At 40.6% G+C, this 22,936-nt stretch overlaps 1 protein-coding gene across 3 annotated transcripts in view; it reads right to left on the bottom strand.

Annotated features, from left to right (window-relative positions):
- Nucleotides 1-22,936, bottom strand: part of KIF24 (kinesin family member 24) — a 98,149-nt gene that overhangs the window by 24,283 nt on the left and 50,930 nt on the right. For all 3 annotated transcript variants that reach the window (XM_013980172.2, XM_013980171.2, XM_003130663.6), the window contains 4 exons: nt 21,551-22,189; nt 16,503-16,692; nt 7,939-8,036; nt 906-1,121 (listed from right to left, as the gene is read on the bottom strand). In XM_013980172.2, coding sequence (XP_013835626.2) covers nt 906-1,121; nt 7,939-8,036; nt 16,503-16,692; nt 21,551-22,173 — 1,127 coding nt within the window. In that variant the 5' untranslated portion in view covers nt 22,174-22,189. The remainder of the gene's footprint in view (nt 1-905; nt 1,122-7,938; nt 8,037-16,502; nt 16,693-21,550; nt 22,190-22,936) is intronic.

Here is a 22,936-nt window from a genome sequence, read left to right as displayed (position 1 = left end):
CCCTACTGAACTGAAGCTACTCCTCCACCCCTATTCCCAACTCCAGTGCTTTTCTGGAGCATATGGGACTTGCTCTTCACCTTTGGACAGCTCTGTAGGGGCTTGGATACCTTTGCTAGGGGGGAGTCTCTTTCACTGACTTGGTTTCCACAGACTTGCCCATACTCAGCCTCAACTCACTCCTCTCCTCCTGGTATGGCTGCACCTAACCTGTCTCAGGTCTGGTTAATTCTGTCATTATAGCTTTTATTCTTTCGCTTACTCTCTTCCCTCCCTATTCTCCCAGTCAGTTGATAGCTCCTATTCAGTTAAAATCATCTGTTTCAACCTAAACAAAAGTTTATGCCAGACAAACACAACTAAAATCAGTTACTGAATAGATACATTTCGAACATACTGCATTATATTGCGAGGGCAATCGTTTAAGCTTTATAAGGGTTAAAAGTCCAATGTGGAGAAAACATCTTTTCTTTTTACTCATTTCAAAAAACTATCATTAAGTTCCCCCTAAGATTATTGGGAGGAAGCACAAGAGAAAGTGGGAAACATTATTTATAGTTCTTCCAGTATAATAATAGGTCAAAGGAATGGGAAGGGATTTAAGTACGTGTTGGTTTCCTGACTTCCTGAAATTATGACCTTTTTCATAGACCAAAATAAAAGGGATATAGTTTTTGACGAACATTAGGACATTGATCACTTAAAAAAATAATAACGGAAGGCTAATTTACATTTTTGTCTAGTTGAATTGACAGTTCAAAAAAATATGCATCTGATTCAGGAGACTCTCATTTCACAAAAGGGCATTAATGTACCAAGGCCTCTCATTAAATCCCATGATTCAGTGGGATGCTGGCTTAAAACAATAAAGAACAGATTTATAGCTTCCCATTCATATCCAATACCTTTTTCTTCTGTTTAGGAGGTCATAAAGCTGTCCACAGTAGATTTCATAGAAGCTGATCCACACAAAGAGGTGCCTTCTTGGCTGGGACACTTCCAGTTGTCGGAAGATATCTTTGGCAGCCAGAGCATACAGTCCTGGGTTCTGATGAGTTCCTATCATGGTGTAGGTCTTTCCAGCACCTGTCTGTCCGTATGCAAAGCAAGTGGCATTGCCTCTGGGGGAAGAATCATTTGTATTTACTTTTAATTAGTAAGATAAATGCTAATACACACATTTTTTTAAATATTTTTTTAATTTTTAATTTTTTGGCCACCCCACAACATACGGAGTTCCCAGGCCAGGGATCAAATATGAGCCACAGCTGTGACCTATGCTGCAGCTGTGGCGATGCCAGGTCCTTAACCCGCTGTGCTGGGGATCGAACCTGCGTCTTGTCACTCCAAAGACACTGCTGATCTCTTTATGCCACAGCAGGAACTCCCACACGCATATTTTTTAATGACAAAAGTCAGGTAGAAAAGGAATCCTTGGGAGTTTCTGTAATGGCTCAGCAATTAACCAACCCGACTAGCATCCATGAGGATGCAGGTTTGATCCCTGGCCTCGCTCAGTGGGTTAAAGATCTGGTGTTGCCATGAGCTGTGGTGTAGGTCGCAGAGGCAGCTCAGATCCCGAATTGCCGTGGCTGTGTTAGGCCAGCAGCTAAGCTCTGATTGAACCCCTAGTCTTGGAACCTCCACATGCCGCAGGTACGGCCCTAAAAAAAAAAGAAAAGAAAAGAAGAATCCTTGACAAAATTCAACTATAAGACATACAGTCTTTTAAGAAGAAGAGGGCTTTACATTATAAAAACATGAGAAGGAGAAGCGTAGAGGGTTAAGGTTCCTGCACTGTCACTGCAGTGGCTCAGGGCACGGCTATGGCATGGATTCAATCCTTGGCCCAGGAACTTCCGCATGCCCTGGGCGTGGTGAAAAATAAAAAATAAAAATAAATAAAAATACAAGAAGAGGAAAAGAATTCTCAAAATAGTACACGAGTTTTCTTATAGGAATTTTTTATGATAACTCTAGAAGATAAGGAAACAAAGACCTCATGTAAGGTGCTTTAGATGACCCTAATGAAAAAAAAATTGTGTTAATCCTGAAAGATAAATTTGGTGAAATAAGTAGCAGATAATTAAATACAGTAGATAGTAGAAGACCATGTGATAAATAGGATGGTGGTGACTACTCATATGACTATTAGGAAGTTTGGATGCAGGTAAAATCAATTTAAGCAAAATATTTGGAGAAGGACTCAGGAAAGAGCTCTTAGGGTCTCAGTTTTCACTTCCATCAATAAATTACTAGGTTACTTGATTTCTAAGATCCCTTCTAGCTTTTTTTTTTTTTCACTTTGTCTTTTTAGGGCCCCACCCTCAAAATATGGAGGTTCCCAGGCTAGGGGTCAAATCGGAGCTACAGCTGCTAATCTACACCACAGCCATCGCAACACAGGATCCGAACCGTGTCTGCAACCTACACCACAGCTCATGGTAACGCCAGATGCTTAACCCACTGAGCAAGGCCAGTGATCAAATCCACAACCTCATGGTTCTTAGTTGGATTCGTTTCCACTCCGCCATAACGGGAACTCCCCCCTTCTAGCTTTGATGTCCTATGATTCTAAGTGAGAGTCATTATTCGTGCATGTGCATACAAACTGTGTGAGTGTGAAAAACTGCAGAATAAGATGTAGACAGGAGAGTTGGGAGACCAACCTGACAATCTCAGCATGTTTTAGGAGGAAGTGAGGCCAAGATTACCTGAGTATTGTGGGGTCCTATGTACTATGTAGAACTAAGCAGAGAGTGAACATAATGTTATATAGTAAGTAGCTACTGGAGATTCGAACAGAAATCCCATTGGATTAACGATGAAAGTAGCTACTTGCAGCAAGAAAAATCTATGTATGGACTATCTATGTAAGGAGGAGGTTGGAGGTGGACAGAGAGATGACTACAGAGAAAGGATCTAAAAAAAACAAAGAAAAAGGAATTCTTGTGGTGGTGCAACAATTAATGATCCCGACTAGGATCCATGAGGATGTGGGTTCAATCCCTAGTCTTGCTCAGTGGGTTAAGGATCTGACATTGCCGTGAGCTGTGGTGTAGGTCGCAATAATGTCTACCTTATCTTCTATTTTAGTGATGAGCTTTTTTAAAAAACAACAGATGAAGGAATTTCTTAATACACTTTATGGAACTTACCAAATAATTTCACCTTACAACTTTTTTAAATTGGTAATTTAAAAATATTCAAATCCTAACTTATTTTAGAAACTTGCCCTCTCAAAAAGCACTCCCTAAAATTGCTTCATAAGACACTGAATCTGAAAGAGATTTCACTTTTTTAGCCCATTTACTATTCTTATTATTTTTTTCTTTTTAGGGCCTCACCACAGCATATGGAAGTTCCCAGGCTAGGGGTTGAATTGGAGCTACAGCTGCCGACCTACACCACAGCCACAGCAACACCGGGTTCTGAGCCATGTTTGCAACCTACACCACAGCTCATGGCAACGCCAGATGCTTAACCCACTGAGCGAGGCCAGGGATCGAATCTGCATCCTCATGGATACTAGTCAGGTTCATCACCCCTGAGCCACAACAGGAACTCCTTAGCCCACTTATTAAAATAATAATCATAGGAGTTCCTGTCGTGCTGCAGTGAAAACAAATCAGACTAGGAACCATGAGGTTGTGGGTTCGATCCCTGGCCTCGCTCAGTGGGTTAAGGATCTGATGTTGCTGTGAGCTGTGGTGTAGGTCACAAAAGTGTCTTGGATCTGATGTTGCTGTGGCTCTGGCTTAGGCCAGCAGCTATAGCTCTGATTGGACCCCTAGCCTGGAAACCTCCATATGCCAAGGGAGCGGCCCAAAAAAAGGCAAAAAGACAAAAAGACAAAAAAAAAAAAAAAAAAAAAGAACCCAACTCCTGTGGCTCAGGTCACTATAGAGGTATGGGTTCAATCCCCAGCCCAGTGGGTTAAAGGACCCAGCATTGCTACAGCTGTGGTATAGGTAGCAGCTACAGCTCAGACTCAACCTGTGGCCCAGGAATTTCTATATGCCAAGAGTGCAGTCATAAGAAAATAAACACATAAAAAATAAATAAAATTTAAAAAAAACACCAACCCACAATGAGATACAGTTCCATACCCATTAAGTTGGCTAAAATAAAAAAGACTAGAGAGTTCCATGCTGGCCTAGAGGTTAGGGACTGGGTGTTGTCATTGCTGTGGCTCAGGTTACTGCTGACTTTGATCCTGCTGCTGAACTTACACATGCCGAGTGTGCAGCCAAAAAAAAAGGACCAACAATATCAAATATGGTGAGGACGGAGAAGTGTAATTCTCATACATTGCTATTGGGAATAGAAAATAATGCATGGAAAACTGACACTTTCTAATTTTTTTTTTTTTTTTTTTGGTCTTTTTAGGGCCGCACCTGCGGCATATGGAGGTTCCCAGGTTAGGGGTCTAATCAGAGCTGTAGGTGCCGGCCTATGCCACGGCCACAGCAATTCGGGATCCGAGCTGCATCTGGGACCTACACCAGAGCTCATGGCAACACCGGATTCTTAACCCACTGAACAAGGCCAGGGATCGAACCTGCAACTTCATGGTTCCTAGTCGGATTTGTTAACCACTGAGCCGTGATGGGAACTCTGGAAAACTGCCACTTTTTTATAAACATGTACCTATCCTATCTATGGTCCGGCAATTCCATTTCTAGGTTTTTATTCAAGATAAATTAAAGCATGTCCATAAAAAAGATTTGTGTAAAAATGTTCATAGAGCTTTACTCATAATACTCCCAAATTGGAAACAACCCAAATGTCCATCAACAAGAAAATGGATAAACAAATTGTGGTACATTCACAGAAGAGAGTATTATTTGGCAATAAAATTTATAGATACATGCAATAACATGCATTAATATCAAAATCATTATGTTGAGAGTTCCCATTGTGGCTGAGCAGTAATGAACCCGACTAGTATCCATGAGGATGCAGGTTTGATCCCTGGCCTCGCTCAGTGGGTTACCGATCCGGCCTTGCAGGTGTAGGAAGCTCTGGTGCAGGAAGCAGACGAGGGTTGATCTAGCGTTGCTATGGCTGTGGTGCAGGTCAGCAGCTACAGCTCTGATTCGACCCTTAGCCTGGGAACTTCCATATGCCACAAGTGTGGCCCTAGAAAGAAAAAAAAAAAAAAAAAAAAAAAACTATCCCAAGCAAAAGAAGCCAGGCATAAAATATATATTTGAAAGACCCCATTTTTATGACATTCTAGAACAGGCAAAACTGAAGTGACAGAAAGCAAGTCATTGGTTATAGAAGACCTGGGGGTGAAGGTGGGAAGCAGGATTAACTAAAAAGTGAATGAGAACTTTCTGGGATAATGGAAACATTCTATAATCTTGTTTTAGGTATTGGTTACTTGGATATACACAACCATCAAAACTCATCAAACCTGAATATTTATTAAGATCTCTGCATCTTCTTTCTTCTTTTTTTTTTTTTTTTTTTGCCTTTGTTCTTTTTAGGTCTGCACCTATGGCATATGGAGGTTCCCAGGCTTGGGGTTGAATCAGAGCTGTAGCTGCCAGCCTACGCCACAACCACAGCAACATGGGATCTGATCTGTGTCTGCAACCTACACCACAGCTCACTGCAACACCAGATCCTTAACCCATTGAGCAAGGCCAGGGATCGAACTCTCGTCCTCATGGATGCTAGTAAGGTTTGCTAACAGCTGAGCCACGATGGGAACTCCATGTGCATCTTAATGTATGTAAATTACATCTCAATTTTTTTTAAGATACAAAAGTTATTATTTTTTTTGGCCGTGCCTGTGGCATGTGGAAACTCCTGAGCCAGGGACTGAGCTTGTGCTGCAGCTGTGGCCTGCACCACAGTTGTGGCAACGCCAGATTCTTAACCTGCTGTGCCACAAGGGAACTTCCACAAAAGTTATTTTTAAAAATAAAAGTGGAGTTCCTGCTGTGGCTCAGCAGTTAATGAATCTGACTAGCATTCATGAGGATGCAGGTTTGATCCCTGGCCTTGCTCAGTGGGTTGAGGATCCGACATTGCTGTGAGCTGCGGTGTAGGTGGCAGATAAGGCTCAGATGCCTACGTTGCTGTGGCTGTGGCATAGGCCAGCAGCTACAGCTCTAATTTGACCCCTAGCCTGGGAACCTCCATATGCCACAGGTGCAGCCCTAAAAAGCAAAAAAAAAAAAAAAAAAAAAAAACAGGAGTTCCCATCATGGCTCAGTGGTTAACAAATCCAACTAGGAACCATGAGCTTACGGGTTTGATCCCTGGTCTTGCTCAATGGGTTAAGGATCTGGCATTGCCCTGAGATGTGGTGTAGGTTGCAGACTCAGCTCAGATCCTGAGTTGCTGTGCCTCTGGCGTAGGCTGGTGGCTACAGCTCCGATTAGACCCCCAGCCTGGGAACCTCCATATGCCACAGGTGCAGCCCTAGAAAAGACAAAAGAAAGACAAAAAAAAAAAAAAAAAAAAAGCAAAAAAAATAAATTGGGGTGTGAGAATCGTTGTACAACTATAAATGTAATAAAATTCAGTGAGTTAAAATAAAAAGAATGAAACAGTACTTAAAAATTTTTAAAAAGTGAAAATACTCTGAAATCAGCAACTCTAGCAGGTTGTTTGGCGTTTTCTACTTGTATCTAACTACATTTTAAACATACAACAGAGGCCCGTAGTACCTACTCTGTCCCATTTGGTGTTTTTTAAGTGTGAATAATTATTTTATTTTATTTTAATGGCTGCACCTCAGCATATGGAAGTTCCCAGGCTAGGGGTTGAATCAGATCCCTAAACCATAGCCACAGCAATGCCAGATCTGATTTGCATCTACCACCAATGCAGCTTGCAGCAAGCCTGGATCCTTAACCCACTGAGTGAGGCCAGGGATTGAACCCACATCCTCACAGACACCAAGCTTGATTCTTAACCTGATGAACCAAAATGGGAATTCCTATGAATAATTATTTTAAAATTAAAAAATTACATCTATGGGAGTTCCCGTCGTGGCGCGGTGGTTAACGAATCTGACTAGGAACCATGAGGTTGCGGGTTCGATCCTGCCCTTGCTCAGTGGGTTAAGGATCCGGCGTTGCCGTGAGCTGTGGTGTAGGTTGCAGACACGGCTTGGATCCTGCATTGCTGTGGCTCTGGCATAGGCCGGTGGCTACAGCTCCTATTAGACCCCTAACCTGGGAACCTCCATATGCCATGGAAGCGGCCCAAAGAAATAGCAAAAAGACAAAAAAAAAAAAAAAAAAAATTACATCTATGAAAAGTGAGTGACAGTCACTTGTCTATTCTACTCCAATGAAAAAAATTAATGAAACTATAGCCAAACAGGTAATTCCTATTATTAAAAGTTCAAACTATAACCCCTTAAACCTTCTTATTCTGAGGACTCTGATGAAATAATATTGTTGACAGCTTATATTTTCCCACTAAGCACAGAGAATCAACATCATCAGTATAAAAGGAGATTTTGCCATACATTTCTAAATGCTTTGTGAATCCTACAGAGACAATGAATTTTCCAGAAGAGTATCTAATTTAAATTTGTTAGGTCAAGGAGCTCCCATTGTGGATCAGTAGATATGAAACCGACTAGATTCCATCAGGAGGAGGGTTCGATCCCTGGCCGCACTCAGTGGGTTAAGGATCCCAGCATTGCCATGAGCTGTGACGTAGGTCGCAGACATGGCTCAGATCTGGCATTGCTGTGGCTGTGGTGTAGACTGGCAGATGTAGCTCCAACTGGACCGATAGCCTGGGAACCTCCATATGCCACAGCTGTGGCCCTAAAAAAAAAAAATTTGTTAGGTCAAAACACAATTTCATGTTTTAATTCAAAATAAGTGAAAAGTGTAGGGGATATTTATAAAGAAATATTTTTATGGAAAATAGAAAATAAAAAGTGAATAATTTCTATCATACCCATTGAAAATATGCTGAATGAGGGGGTGAGTAGTCTTCATGTACACATCTCGATTGGTGCACGCCTCACCAAAGACTTCATCAAAATAAAAAACATGCTGAAAAAGAAATTTGATTTTTTTAGAAAGAGATACTTTCTGGATTTTTTCCACCACTATTCCAGTTAATACATAAAGACCCCATTACATTTTTAACTAACAATAAATGTCCACGACAAACTTAGAGATAAATAAACATTCATTAACTGTCAAATGACAGGGCCTTCTTTTATTTGAGATCTCTGTAGACAGAAACGAAGCCACACAATTTCTGTTCTCAAGGGAAGTAAACTGATGAGTGTAACAGTGAGCCAAAGCTCCTCAGCCCTAGGAGAGGAACTGAATCCTATGGAGATTATCCTCATAGCCTCATCTAGGGCCAGAGTATCTGAAATATGGGGGGGCGGTGTGGAATTCTAGAAGATCTTCATTCCATAGGTTACAGAGCTTCAATTATAACTCCATAAGTATTTACTCCTTAGCTGGTAGCATGTATATGCAGCAGGCACTTTTGAGGGGACCAAAGATACAGATATTACCCTACAATATACCCTACTCCACAACCTAAGATGTTAACCTGGAGAAGTAGACAAATGACTACAAGGTAGAATAAAACTTGAGAGATAAAATACACACAGAATTCAAAAGAAAAACATAATCCCTCTAAATAGGGAAGACATTATAAAAAAGACTGTACTAACAATGGGCCATGGGGAAAGAAGAGAAATTTATGAGGTAGAGACCGAGGCAGGGAAGGTATTCTGGGCATAGGGAAAACATGAGCAAAGAATCAAAGCAGGAAAGCACAAAGAATGCTTAGGGAACATGCAAGATTCAATGTGTTTGGAACATAGGAGCTTGGTAGCTAGAACAGTGAAAGAGAAGGTTAGAATAATGAGTTAGGATCTGTTACAGGGGTCTTGGGACACCAGCCATGAGGGAGGGGGTGGAATGCTTATAATATTTAATTCAATAAGAATGAAAAAACAATAAAAAAAAACTTTTCAAAAGAGAGGGACGATCTGAGCCATTTTATTAGAAGATTAATCTGGTTTCATACTGTGAATGGACTGGGAACAGGAACACTCGTGATTCGGTGGTGAGGTTAAGAAGGGTCTAAATTAGACAATGACAGTGGAAACAAAAAGAAAGTGGATGCATAAAAAATTGGGCAACTGACCAGATGTGGAGAGCTGGGAAGAGAAGGGAGTCCAAGATGACTTCCAAATGAAAAAACCATGGTAATCAGAAAGAGGAAAGACAGGAGACCCCATTAAATTGGATCTGGCAAGCCATAATTATTTGCATAAAATGTAGAGGCTTACCATGTTGGAAGCCAGACTATATCTGAGTAAGAAATCCTAATAATTTCCAGCCTGACTGCAGCATCAAAATGGCAGTCTACACATAATGAATGAGAGAGGTGGCCCCATCTTTTGCTACCTTTTGGGTCTGCTCTAAATAGTCAGTTAAGAAAAAAAATTTTTTTTTCCTGTCTTTTCTAGGGCCACGCCTGTGGCATATGAAAGTTCCCAGGCTAGATGTCTAATCTGAGCTACAGCTGCTGGTCTACACCACAGCCACAGCAATGCCAGGTCCGAGCCGCATCTGAGACCTACACCACAGCTCATGGCAATGCCAGGTCCTTAACCCACTGAGCAAGGCCAGTGATCGAATCTGAAACCTCATGGTTCCTAGTCAGATTCGTTTCTGCTGTGCCATGAGGGGAACCCAAGAAAAAAATTTATATGCAAATGGGGAAATGCAGACTGGAGTCAACTTTTTTGGGTCATTTTTACCCAAGTTGGAGTCTGTTTCATGTACCATTACATTACATTAGAATGGAAATTAGATAAGTCATCTAAGAAAAAATTGGGCCACAAACTCAAAATCATCAATTAGAAAAAAATCTCCAGGAGTTCCCGTCGTGGCACAGTGGTTAACGACTCCGACTAGGAACCATGGGGTTTCGAGTTCAATCCCTGGCCTTGCTCAGTGGGTTAAGGATCCGGCTTTGCCGTGAGCTGTGGTGTAGGTCGAAGATGCAGATCCCACGTTGCTATGGCTATGGCGTAGGCCAGTGGCTACAGCTCCGATTCGACCCCTAGCCTGGGAACCTCCATATGCTGGGGGAGCAGTCCTAGAAAAGGCAAAAAGACAAAAAAAAAAAAAAAAAAAAAGAAAAGGAAAAAGATCTCCAAAAGTTGGGAGGTAAGAAAAAAATGAACCTGTTCAGCATGACCAAGAAATCTGTGAACTTTCAGTGCTCTGCAAAATGTGATTGATTAAAAACAGTAAAATGTTTGCAACTGTTGAAGTTGGGTGATAGGTACATGGAGGTTCATTACACTTTTGATTAAGCTTGAAAATGGCAATAATAAAGAGTAAAATATATTTTGAAAATCTGACTTTAATGGTCATGATTTACATCTAACTCATAACTGGTCTATAAGCAAGGAGACAAATTCATCCTTTGCTCAAATATCACTAAGGTTTTTATAGTTAAGTATGAGGTCAAAAGCATTTCCTCATTTCTCAGCAAAATAAGAAAAAAATGAATAGAAGTAAATGTGGGAATACATTTTTGTTTTTCTTTTATTTCACTGAGTACATAGCTATTCTCCTCCTTCTATAAATGCTCTTTAATAAACATCTTTGAAAGCACTTACTGATTTAAAGGAATTGGTATCTTTCCTTCCAAGAGGATTTAAGTATTGATTTTTCCAGTACTAGTATAAGTATCTTTCATGAAAGATATGTGAAAATGCAAGGTTATCATAATTCACAAAGTCCTTTGCATCACAGATACCTTCATTTGCTTATACTTTGTCAGTGAGGTTGGATTAAAATTCACTTTAGGAGTTCCCGTTGTGGCTCAGTGGATAACGAATCCAACTAGGAACCATGAGGTTGTGGGTTCGATCCCTGGCCTTGCTCAGTGGGTTAAGGATCTGGCATTGCCGTGAGCTGTGGTGTCAGTTGTAGATCCTGCATTGCTATGGCTCTGGTGAAGGCCGGAAGCTGCAGCTCTGATTGGACCCCTAGCCTGGGAACCACCATATGCCTCGGAAAGCAGCCCTAGAAAAGGCAAAAAGACAAAAAAATAAATAAATAAAATAAAATAAAATTCACTTTAGCCTTGATGTGATCAGAGTTGCATAGTTTATCTTTTAAATTTTTTTATCATATTTGGCAGCCCCTAGGCATATGGAGCTCCTGGGCCAGGGATGGGATCCAAGCCACAGTCATGACCTAAGCTGCAGCTGGAGCAAGATGGAGCCTTAACCCACTGTGCCAGAGCAGGGATTGAACCCATGTCCCAGCGTTCTCAAGACTCTGATGATCCTATTGTGACACAGTGGAAGCACCTGCATAGTTTATTTATTTATGTATTTATTTATTTTCTAGGGCTGAACCCGTGGCATATGGAGGTTCCCAGGCTAGGGGTCTAATCGGAGCCGTAGCCACCAGCCTACGCCAGGGCCACAGCAACTCAGGATCCGAGCTGCGTCTGCAACCTACACCCACAGCTCACTGCAAAGCTGGATCCTTAACCCACTGATGGAGGCCAGGGATCAAACCCACATCCTCATGGATACTAATTGGGTTCATTAACCGCTGAGCCACAACGGGAACTCCTGCACAGTTTATTTTTTTAAATAAGTTTTTTTCCAGATTATAAATGTACTTATAGAATATCTCTGGAAAGATACACCTAGAATAATGGTTGTTTTCAAGAAGTAAATGGGATTAGAGACACTCTTCATTGTATACCTTCCTTTTCCTTTATTTATTATTATTTTTTTTTATTTTTGCTTTTTAGGGCCACACCCATGGCATATGGAGGTTCCCAGACTAGGGTTTGAATCGGAGCTACAGCTGCCAGCCTACACCACAGCCACAGCAACACAGGATCTGAGGCGAGTCTGTGACCTACACCACAGCTCACAGCAACACCAGATACTTAACCCAATGAGCGAGGCCAGGGATCGAACCCACAACCTCATGGTTCCTAGTCGGATTTGTTTCTGCTGCGCCACGATGGGAACTCCTTCTTTTTCTTTTCTTTTTGGTGCACCCAAGGCATATGGAAGTTACTGGGCCAGGGGGTCGAACGCACGCCACTTCAGAGTCAGCATCAGATCCTTAACCTGCAGAGCCATAGTGGGAACTCCCATTGCATACGCTTTTGATTTTGAAATAGGTAAATCTATCCTCTTCAAAAGTTTTCACTTTTTTTTATTAAGAGTAACAGCTTATTACAAAAAATTTTAAACATGGATAACAGTTAAGAAAATAAAATTACCTGTATTATCTTACTACCCAGAGATTATCACTGTAGACTTTTTGATATATTTCAGTACCATCTTTTTAAAATATATATTTTTTATTTAAGAAATTGGAATGAAACACATACAGACCTGTTTCCTTGTTTTTTCACTTATGTTGATATAAAATTTAATGATAAGTAGGATTGTACACTACATGTGTACAATCACACACACTAAATAACAAAAGACTATGAAAAGATAGGAAACTTAAAGGACATATAAACCTACTGTTTCAACTCCTGAATAAGTTTAAAAATAAAACCCAAAGAATCCAGGATCAATATTGATTTGCTATGTTTGCTATGAACCTCCCTTTTCCTCTTTCTACTTGAGAAAGAAAAAGGGGGAGAAAAAAGGCCTCCTAACGGTTATATATTATAAGCATTGATGGAATTATAATCATTGACCCAGGAGAGCAAAGGTCCAAAGTTCAAACAGCAGAGAAAGTGCTACGGAAACTATTGGTATTCAATAAGTATTGACCAATGGTAATGACAAAGAAGTAAGGTTATTGTGTTTTGGGATAATGGAAAAGTACAAAAGCTAAGATGATGCTTCCTTGAGGGAATTACTGTGACAGAAGCATCATTACAGCAGTCTTGGGTAGATGGTGATTGGATAGGGCTATTACTATGGCTCTAAGTTGCCATGGAACTAGATAGCTTTACAACTAATTGGTCATTTGGACCAGCTTTAATATAAATACTTCCCACCTAGACCTAACAGATTGTGAATTGATCAGCAGTCAATAAGGCTGTTAAAGTGATTGGGTTGGCTATACAGTGGCCTAGTAATTTAGTGCCCATAGAAAGACTCTGTGGATTGCTTTGAACGTTACCGTGAAACCCAATTTTGGTAACCAAAGAAAAAGAACAATGTAAATTTTAAAGAGGGGAGAGTATTAACAATTTGACTTTAGCATTAAAGGATTTATTCCAGTAAAGTGAAACCTCAGCTGACTAAGGTAAATTGCTCGCACACTAGTTTACTGACTGCCTTTTTTTCTCTCCACCAGTCATTGGGTTTTGAAGCAAGAAAGCAAGAGAGAGAATATAATGGACATAATAAGAACATTGAGGGAGGCAGATTAAGAGCACGAGAAAGTATGAATTCCCAAATTTTAACATCTAGTGAATTATCCCATTTTAGATTATTCGCAATTGCTTCATAATTTAAGAGTACCTAAATTATGATTCTCTTCTATCCATGCGGGTTTCTGTTTTTCTAAGAAACTGACGGAGTTATCACAAGAGTAGTCATCAGCTTAAAATAAATTCCTTTCAATATCAAACGCTTTGTCCTTGGTCTCATAAGCATTCTGGTAGTGAATGAACATTTTTTTTTTTTTTTTTTTTTGTCTTTTTGCCTTTTCTGGGGCCGCTCCCGCGGCATATGGAGGTTCCCAGGCTAGCGGTCTAATCAGAGCTGCAGCCGCCGGCCTACACCAGAGCCACAGCAACAGGGGATCTGAGCCGCGTCTGCAACCTATACCACAGCTCACGGCAACGCCGGATCCTTAACCCACTGAGCAAGGCCAGGAATCAAACCCACAACCTCATGGTTCCTAGTCGGATTCGTTAACCACTGTGCCACGACGGGAACTCCTCCAAGAATAGACATTTTTTAATGTGTTTGGGCTATTAGTGCTTTATTTAACCCTGTATATGTTCAATGAGAAATCATATCTCTGGATTATATTTACTGCAATCTACCTTGTATAAAATGGCCTGCTCAGGACCCTAATTTCCACCAAGTTAAATCTAAGTCCAAATATAATTGAGAATCAAAATAAGCAGTTGGCTGGCAATGTGGGGCCTTGCTGCTTAGAAATATATCCTCTGGGAGTTCCCATTGCATTGCAGTGGATTAGGAATGTGACTCAGGACATTTTTTACGGAACTAGAACAAACAATCCAAAAATTTATATGGAACCACAAAAGACCCAGAATTGCCAAAGAAATCCTGAGGAACCAAAACCAAGCAGGAGGTATAACTCTCTCAGACGTCAGGCAATATTACAAAGCCACAGTCATCAAGACAGTGTAGTACTGGTACGAAAACAGACATGCAGACCAATGGAACAGAACAGAGAACCCAGAAATAAACCCAGACACCTATGGGCAATTAATCTTCAACAAAGGAGGCAAGAATATAAAATAGGAAAGAGACAGTCTCTTCAGCAAATGTTTCTGGGAAAACTGGACAGCTGCATGTAAATCGATGAAACTGGAACATACCCTCACACCATGCACAAAAATAAACTCACAATGGCTGAAAGACTTAAATGTAAGACAAGACACCATCAAACTCTTCGAAGAGAACATAGGCAAAACATTCTCTGCCATCAACTTTACAAATGTTTTCTCAGGTCAGTCTCCCAAGGCAACAGAAATAAAAGCAAAAATAAACCAATGGAACCTAATCAAGCTGATACTCTTTTGCACAGCAATGGAAACCATAAAAAAACCAAAAAGACAACTTAAAGAATGGGAGAAAATAGTTTCAAATGATGCAACGGGCAAGGGCTTAATCTCTAAAATATACAAATAACTTATGCAACTCAACACCAAAAAAGCCAACAACCCAATTGAAAAATGGGCAAAAGACCTGAATAGATATTTCTCCAAAGAAGATATACAGATGGCCAACAAGCACATGAAGAAATGCTCAACATCCCTGATTATTAGAGAAATGCAAATCAAAACTACCATGAGATACCACCTCACACCAGTCAGAATGGCCATCATTAGTAAGTCCACAAATAACAAATGCTGGAGAGGGTGTGGAGAAAAAGGGAACCCTCCCGCACTGTTGGTGGGAATGTAAACTGGTCCAACTACTATGGAAAACAGTATGGAGGTACCTGAGAAAACTATACATAGAACTACCATATGACCCAGCAATCCCACTCTTAGGCATATATCTGGACAAAACTTCCCTTAAAAAAGACACATGCACCTGCATGTTCATTGCAGCTCTATTCACAATAGCCAAGACAAGGAAACAACCCAAATGTCCATCAACAGATGACTGGATTAGGAAGATGTGGTATATACACATACAATGGAATACTACTCAGCCATAAAAAAGAACAAAATAATGCCATTTGCAGCAATATGGATGGAACTAGAGACCCTCATCCTGAGTGAAGGAAGTCAGAAAGAGAAAGACAAATGCCATATGGCATCTCTTATATCTGGAATCTAATATATGGCCCAAATGAACCTTTCCACAGCAAAGAAAACCATGGACTTGGAGAACAGACTTGTGGTTGCCAATGAGGAGTGGGACAGATTGGGAATTTAGGATTAATAGATGCAAACTATTGCCTTTGGAATGGATAAGCAATGAGATCCTGCTGTGTAGCACTGGGAACTATATCTAGTCACTTATGATGGAGCATGATAATATGAGAAAAAAGAATGTATACATGTATGTGTGACTGGGTCACTTTGCTGTACAGCAGAAAATTGACAACACTGTAAACCAGCTGTAATGGAAAAAATAAAAATCATTATAAAACTAAAAAAAAAAAAAGAATGTGATTGCAATAGCCTGGGTCACTGCCGAGGTGTGGGTTCCATCCCCAATCCGGCACAGTGGGTTAAAGGATCTGGCGTTGCTGCAGCTCTGGCATAGATGGCAGCTGCAGCTGGGATTCATTGCCTAGCTTGGGAACTTCCATTCCCTGAGTGTGGCCATTAAAAAAAAGAAAAAAGAAAAAAAGAGAAAAATATATCCTCCATCATTAGATTTCAGGCTTGCACTTAGCAGAACGAGAAGTTCACTGTGAGAGACAGGCTATGTGACCATTTCATAGTCACTCTGGGGCATATGCTCAGGGACTGGTCCTGTCTACTACCAATTCATTATTTAAATTCTTTTTATTCCCTCATTCCCCCTTTTCTAGATGCATATGTATAGCTGAATTCATATAAAGCATGTAAAGCAAATGTATGATTCAACTCTATTGCACGAGAATGGAGGAACTATGTTTTTATATCTCCTATGGCACTATACATTTAAAAAATGAAGGCTCGGGGTTATCCATGATGTAATCTGATGCCACATCAGGAATGAATGCCAACATCCAAACCAGAAAGTGAATTTTAGAATCTGTACTGCTACTCAAACAAAAAGCAAAAAATTGACATTTGATAATTTTAGTTCCAAACATGGAAGGAAAGCATCATACCTGCAGAACATATTGTGTGAGGTCAACTGCTTCTTTCTTCTCATGAACAAGTAGAGTTTCTTTGTCTTCTATAGTAATAATATTAATTTCTCCACGACGCACTTCCCTCATGCCTAGAGGGCGTTTTCGAACACAAACTCTGATTTTGTCCATCTCAGTCCAAGGATTCTCTTTCTCTGAGGTGTTCTGTCTGATACATGTTTATAAGCAGGCGTTAACAATAGGATAAAGCTACTTAAGAGGTCAAAGTATCAGTACATTTTGTTATACATTAGGTGTAATACCTACGCACGTGTCCACATGTCACATACTGAAGTGTTGACACTAAGAAAGTTTTGGTTTTTTTTTTTAACCAAACCTGTGGCATGTGGAAGTTCCCTGGCCAGGGATGGAACCTGCACCATAGCAGTGACCCAAACTGCTGCGGTGATGCCAGATCCTTAACCTTCTGTGCCACAGAAGGACTCTGAAAAAGTTCTTTCATTAGCTATAAATCCTGATTACTTCTATCTCCATCTCCATTCCACCCCACCCAAACACACACCTCTCACTTCCTTTCAATCTAATCATTATTGTACATTTACTGTTTTGTTCTGTTTAGGGCCACAGGTGTGGCACATGGAAGTTCCAAGGATAGGGATCGTAAATGGGAGCTAGAGCTGCCAGCCTATGCCACAGCAATGCCAGATCTTTACCTCACCGATAGAGGCCAGGCATCAAACCCTCATCCTCACGGATACTAGTCGGGTTTGTTAACCACTGAGCCACGACGGGAACTCCTAATTCTTTCTTAAAATCCTATCTGTGTTTATTAAATACCTAGAATTTGGTGGTAGATGTATTCTGGCCCTTCTTTGTCTTGTTCTCTTACTTCCTCTTTTTCCCCACCCTGATATGTATTTATTTGTTAGGACACAATCCTATTTCTTCTTCTCAGGGCGATTTTATGACTGGTGTTGTCTACCACTAATTCATCTTTCTATTTAGATACATTTCTTCTCTGGCTGACCCAGTGACCTCATCAAGCGTAACATCTAGAATATTTGAGGCAAAATAGGGTTAAGGATACAAAGTTCATCAGGTTTACTAGCTGAGCTTAATGATGGTGTGTGTGTGTGTGTGTGTGTGTGTGTGTGTGTGTAAGAACTGACCACTTACCTATGTAGAAATGCCTCTTGGAGTTCCTGTCGTGGCTCAGTGGTTAACGAATCCAACTAGAAACCATGAGGTTGTGGGTTCGATCCCTGCCTGGCCTTGCTCAGTGGGTTAAGGATCCGGCGTTGCCGTGAGCTGTGGTGTAGGTTGCAGATGTGGCTCGGATCCTGTGTTGCTGTGGCTCTGGCATAGGCCATCAGCTACAGCTCTGATTAGACCCCTAGCCTGGGAGCCTCCACATGCCGTGGGAGCGGCCCAAGAAAAGGCAAAAAGACAAAAAAAAAAAAAAAAAAAAAAAAAAAAGAAAAAAAAGAAAGAAACGCCTCTTAAGCAAGGTAACAAGAAAATAGGAAAGTAGATGTTGTATCAGGACCAATGCCTTTGGCACATACACTAAGAACATCTTAGTGAAACAAATTATTCTCTTCCTTTACACTTTAGAATTTGATTAATAGCCCCTAAAAAGACTTTTATAATAGATTTTACACAGGATATCTCACTATATAATTGTTTTGTATCAATTTCAATTTTCTGAGCCCTCCAACTGGCTGGAAAATTATTTTTGGCCAGAATCTAAATTAGTAAAAAGTAACAAATAGACTTTCTAATATAATGCATAAAGGACTACTCAAGGCTTTTAAAGCATGTTTTGTTTCTTGAATCAACCTATGGTACAATCTAAAAAAAGCACCATTTTGACCTTGAATGTAGCAAAATCTTGGCAATCATTAAAAGTGAATGATGGGCAGGAGTTCCCCATGTGGCTCAGCAGTTAACCAACCCGACTAGTATCCATGAAGACATGGGTTCAATCTCTGGCCTTGCTCAGTGGGTTAAGGATCTGGTGCTGTATGAGCTGTGGTGTAGGTCGCAGATGTGGCTTGGATCCCACATTGCTGTGGCTGTGGTATAGGCCTGCGGCAATAGCTCCAATTCAACCCCTAGCCTGGGAACATCAATATGCCAAAGGTGCAGCCATAAAAAGACAAAAAAAAAAAGTGAATGATGGGCCAATTGGGGTTCACTGCTCTATTTTCTCTCCTTTTGCATATGTTATACTTTTTATTAATAAAAACCAATTTTAATGTATCCTAAATTTTAAAAGGGTCTTGTGTCAAGATCTCTAATTGTTTTATCAATAATCTAATCACATAAAACTAATCAAGGACAGAAAATACCCTTTTAAAATAGACCAGGGACTCTAGGATGGGTCATATGGACAAAAGGACTACAGATTCCCAAGTTCAAGGAGCAAAAATATACAAATGTTCTTCTCCTAAAAGGCTCTGATTCTGGAGTTCCCTTTGTGGCTCAGCAGGTTAAGAACCTGACTAGTATCCATGAAGACACAGGATCAATCCCTGGCCTCGATCGGTGGGTTAAGGATCCAGCTTTGCTCCAGTGTAGGTCACAGACTCAGCTTGGATCTGGTGTTGCTGCAGCTCCAATTTGACCTCTAGCCTGGGAACTTGCATAAGCCTCAGGTGTGGCCCTAAAAAGAAAAAAAAAAAAAAAAAAGGCTCTGGTTTTAACGCCTAACTTCCCTAGAAGAAATAAACTGTATCTGTATGATATGCAGAATTAATGACAGCTAGAGTTAGGTCTACTCAAGATCTTAAATAGGAGTTCCTGTTGTGGCGCAGCAGTAATGAACCCGACTAGTATCCATGAGGATGTGGGTTCGATCCCTGGACTTGCTCAGTGGGTTGGGGATCCAGCATTGCCACGAGCTGTGTTGTAGGTCTTAGACATAACTCAGATCCTGCATTGCTGTGGCTGTGGTGTTTGCCAGCAGCTGTGGCTCCAATTTGACCCCTAGCCTGGGAACCTCCATATGCCGTGGGAATGGCCCCAGAAAAGGCAAAAAGACCAAAAAAAAAAAAAAAAAAAAAAGGTGAGAAAGCTCAATTGAATAGCTTTTGTTTGGAGTTTGCCCTGCATAAACCTCTGTGAGAGCACTTGGCTCACTATATGGTTGTCTGTCTTCCCTCTCACCCTGCCCCCAACAGTCTGAGAGTCTCCAGATATCCTAATTATCTTTTTATGTGTGTGTGTTTTTGCCATTTCTTGGGCCACTCCTGTGGCATATGGAGGTTCCCAGGCTAGGGGTCAAATCGGAGCTGCAGGCACAGGCCTACGCCAGAGCCACAGCAACTTGGGATCTGAGCCGCGTCTGTGACTCACACCACAGCTCGTGGCAAGGCCGGATCCTTAACCCGCTGAGCAAGGCCAGGGGAAGAACCCACAACCTCATGGTTCCTAGTAGGATTCGTCAACCACTGAGCCACGACGGGAACTCCCCTAATTATCTTTATATCTAGAATCAGGGCAAGCAGAGGTGGTACTTAATATTTGCCAAATAAATATAATAGCATTATTTACACTAAAATATCCATTCTATCTAAATAAATACAAAGTCATATCTTTATTCATAAATAGTTCCAGTTTAGATTTTTATGTGCTGTTTAATAAAAGACTAACATTCAAGAAAGTATTAGTTCCTCCACCACTGAGATAACCAATAGGACAGGAACAATCCTAGAATGATCTAGTCCTTTCACAACTAAAAGAAGAAAACACAAGTTCCCGTTGTGGCTCAGCAGAAATGAATCTGACTAGCATCCATGAGGACACAGGTTTGATCCCAGGCCTCGCTCAGTGAGTAAAGGATCTGGTGTTGCTGTGAGCTGTGGTGTAGGTCGAAGACATGGCTCAGATCCCACATTGCTGTGGCTGTGATATAGGCTGGTGGCTACAGCTCTGACTGGACTTCTAGCCTAGGAACCTCCATATGTCACAGATGCGGCCCTAAAAAGACAAGAAAAAAAAAAAGAAGAAAACAGCACTACATGCTCTGCACTTTGTTAAACCAAACCAAAAACAAAAATTTTTTTATTTTTCAGAAACACAGAATTCATTTCATATTACTAAAGGCACTTCTGCTTTTAGAATTGTCTTTTTTTCTTTTTGTCCTTTTCTAGGGCCACACCCGCGGCATATGGAGGGTCCCAGGCTAGGGGTCAAATTGGAGCTGTAGCCACCAGCCTATGCCAGAGCCACAGCAACTTGGGATCCAAGCCCTACACCACAGCTCACGGCAACGCCAGATCCTTAACACACTGAGCGAGGTCAGGGATCGAACCTGCTACCTCATGGTTCCTAGTAGGATTCGTTAACCACTGAGCCATGACGGGAACTCCAAGTCTTCTGGTTTTTTTAGAATAAAAGAACTGGCTGGTTATGAAATCCTCCAATACCTTAGCCAGTACAAGACCAGATGTAAATACTTTGTTTTAAGGTATTAAAAAATAGCCTTTATTTAAAAAAAAAAAAAAAGTGGCTTAAGAATATATTTTGTTTCTCCATAACTCATTGTTTATAACTTTTAAAATAATAAAACGAAGAATACACTTTAAAAAAAATCGATTTTCTACTACACCAAGGTTAGTATTAGGGATTACTTGATATTTCACTTAGGGACCTCATTTCAAATTCTAACTCAAAGCACTTAAGTCAAAATAACTTATTGTTACCCTGACTCTCCAACTCTAAACTCCATCAAAAATGTCTTACTCTTGGAGTTCCCATCGTGGGGCAGTGGTTAACGAATCTGACTAGGAACCATGAGGCTGCAGGTTCGATCCCTGGCCTTGCTCAGTGGGTTAAGGATCTGGCGTTGCAGTGAGCTGTGGTGTGGGTCACAGATGTGGCTCGGATCCCAAGTTGCTGTGGCTCTGGCATAGGCTGGCAGCTACAGCTCTGATCAGACCCCTAGCCTGGGAATCTCCATATACTGCGGGAGCGGCTCAAGAAAAAAAAAAAAAAAAAAAAAAAAGCCTGCCCTGGCCTAAGGCTACCCTCCCTCAAAAAAAATTTAATTTAAAAATAATTACCTGATATAGGAATGAGGGATTCCGTAGTTATACCCTGAAACATGAGAGACTCTTTGCATAATGGGAATATCACACTCTCTCTGTATGGGAGAAAAGTGATTTGATGAAAAGAGTGAAGTGTTAGTTTCTCTTTGTACACAGAAATCAGCAGCAACGGCATTCAGAATTCTTGTTTTTGTAGGGTACTGGGCATCATCTGGTACCATATGGTCTAGTACATTCAGGTAACTAGACTTTTGTTCATTTACAGAAAAATCTGATAAACTGCAGAGTTCAAACTCATTTTTGCTGGTAGTTCTGTCTTTGTTGTCAGCAGGAGAATCAAAATGCAGCTGCCTGCGAGGGCCAGATCTGGATTTCGGAGGCTTGATGGACAGACTGCTTGTCTGAAGAAGATATTCTGGGCTACTGACTGCTTTATCTTCTTCCTGCATAATCTTAATGATTTTGATAAGTTGGAAGAGACGTTTGCGGTCATTCATGTCATGGACTCCCAATTTGGAGTAGTCCTTCATTGTAACGTTGGCTAATTCATCTATTTTCTGAAGGCCAAGGGCAGTAAAATGAGGATAATACTGTGCTAGTTCAGCTTCACAAAGACATTCATACAACCAGGATGTCATTTTTATGAGTGGGTTTCTATAAAATGAAGAGAGAAAAAATTCTTTCACTTGAAATACAGTACATGTAGTACAATTATTCCTTTAAAAAATGAAAACCACAAAAGAAACACGCAGAAAAATCCATTCTAGAGTATGAAGTTTTCAATACATTTTTCTTCTAAAATGATTAAAAAGCACACTGTATAAACAAAATGCTTATAATGCATTTGGAGTAGCAGATGTAATTTGTCCATTTGCTTAATAAAAAGACTTTCAATTGCATATATACGCAGAAACCTGCACACACACACACACACACACACACCACACACACACAAAAGTCACTTACTTATTTCTAGGGAGTTTCTTCCAACCTTGCAATGTCTACTTAACACATACCACAAACTAATGAAATCTTGTTCCCAACTGCTGATTGTTACGGGTCTAATTTTAGATGTTCAAGTTAATGTCGAGGCATGCTGCACAACTGTTTCCCATGATTAATGAACAAAGGCAAAGAACTCTTTCAGAATGGAAAGCAGAGTAAAATAGCAGATCACAAAGAATCATAAATGCATACAACTCAGAGGAAATCACATATGTATCTGCTGAGTATTGGAAGTAGTTGAATAAAGAGGTAAAAAACATCATTAATTTAGAATCTACTAATTCAGGATATCAGATCATTCTAAAAGGTAGATGGTTGTAGATGTCTACCAACACAGAACACGCATAAAAGAATTTACCTAGGAAGCTGAAACTATGGCCAAGAAATTAGATAGCT

This window comes from Sus scrofa, chromosome 10 (genome assembly GCF_000003025.6).
Source record: "Sus scrofa isolate TJ Tabasco breed Duroc chromosome 10, Sscrofa11.1, whole genome shotgun sequence".
In the NCBI taxonomy this organism is placed as follows: Eukaryota; Metazoa; Chordata; class Mammalia; order Artiodactyla; family Suidae; genus Sus; species Sus scrofa.
This window is presented reverse-complemented; position numbering and strand designations above follow the sequence as displayed.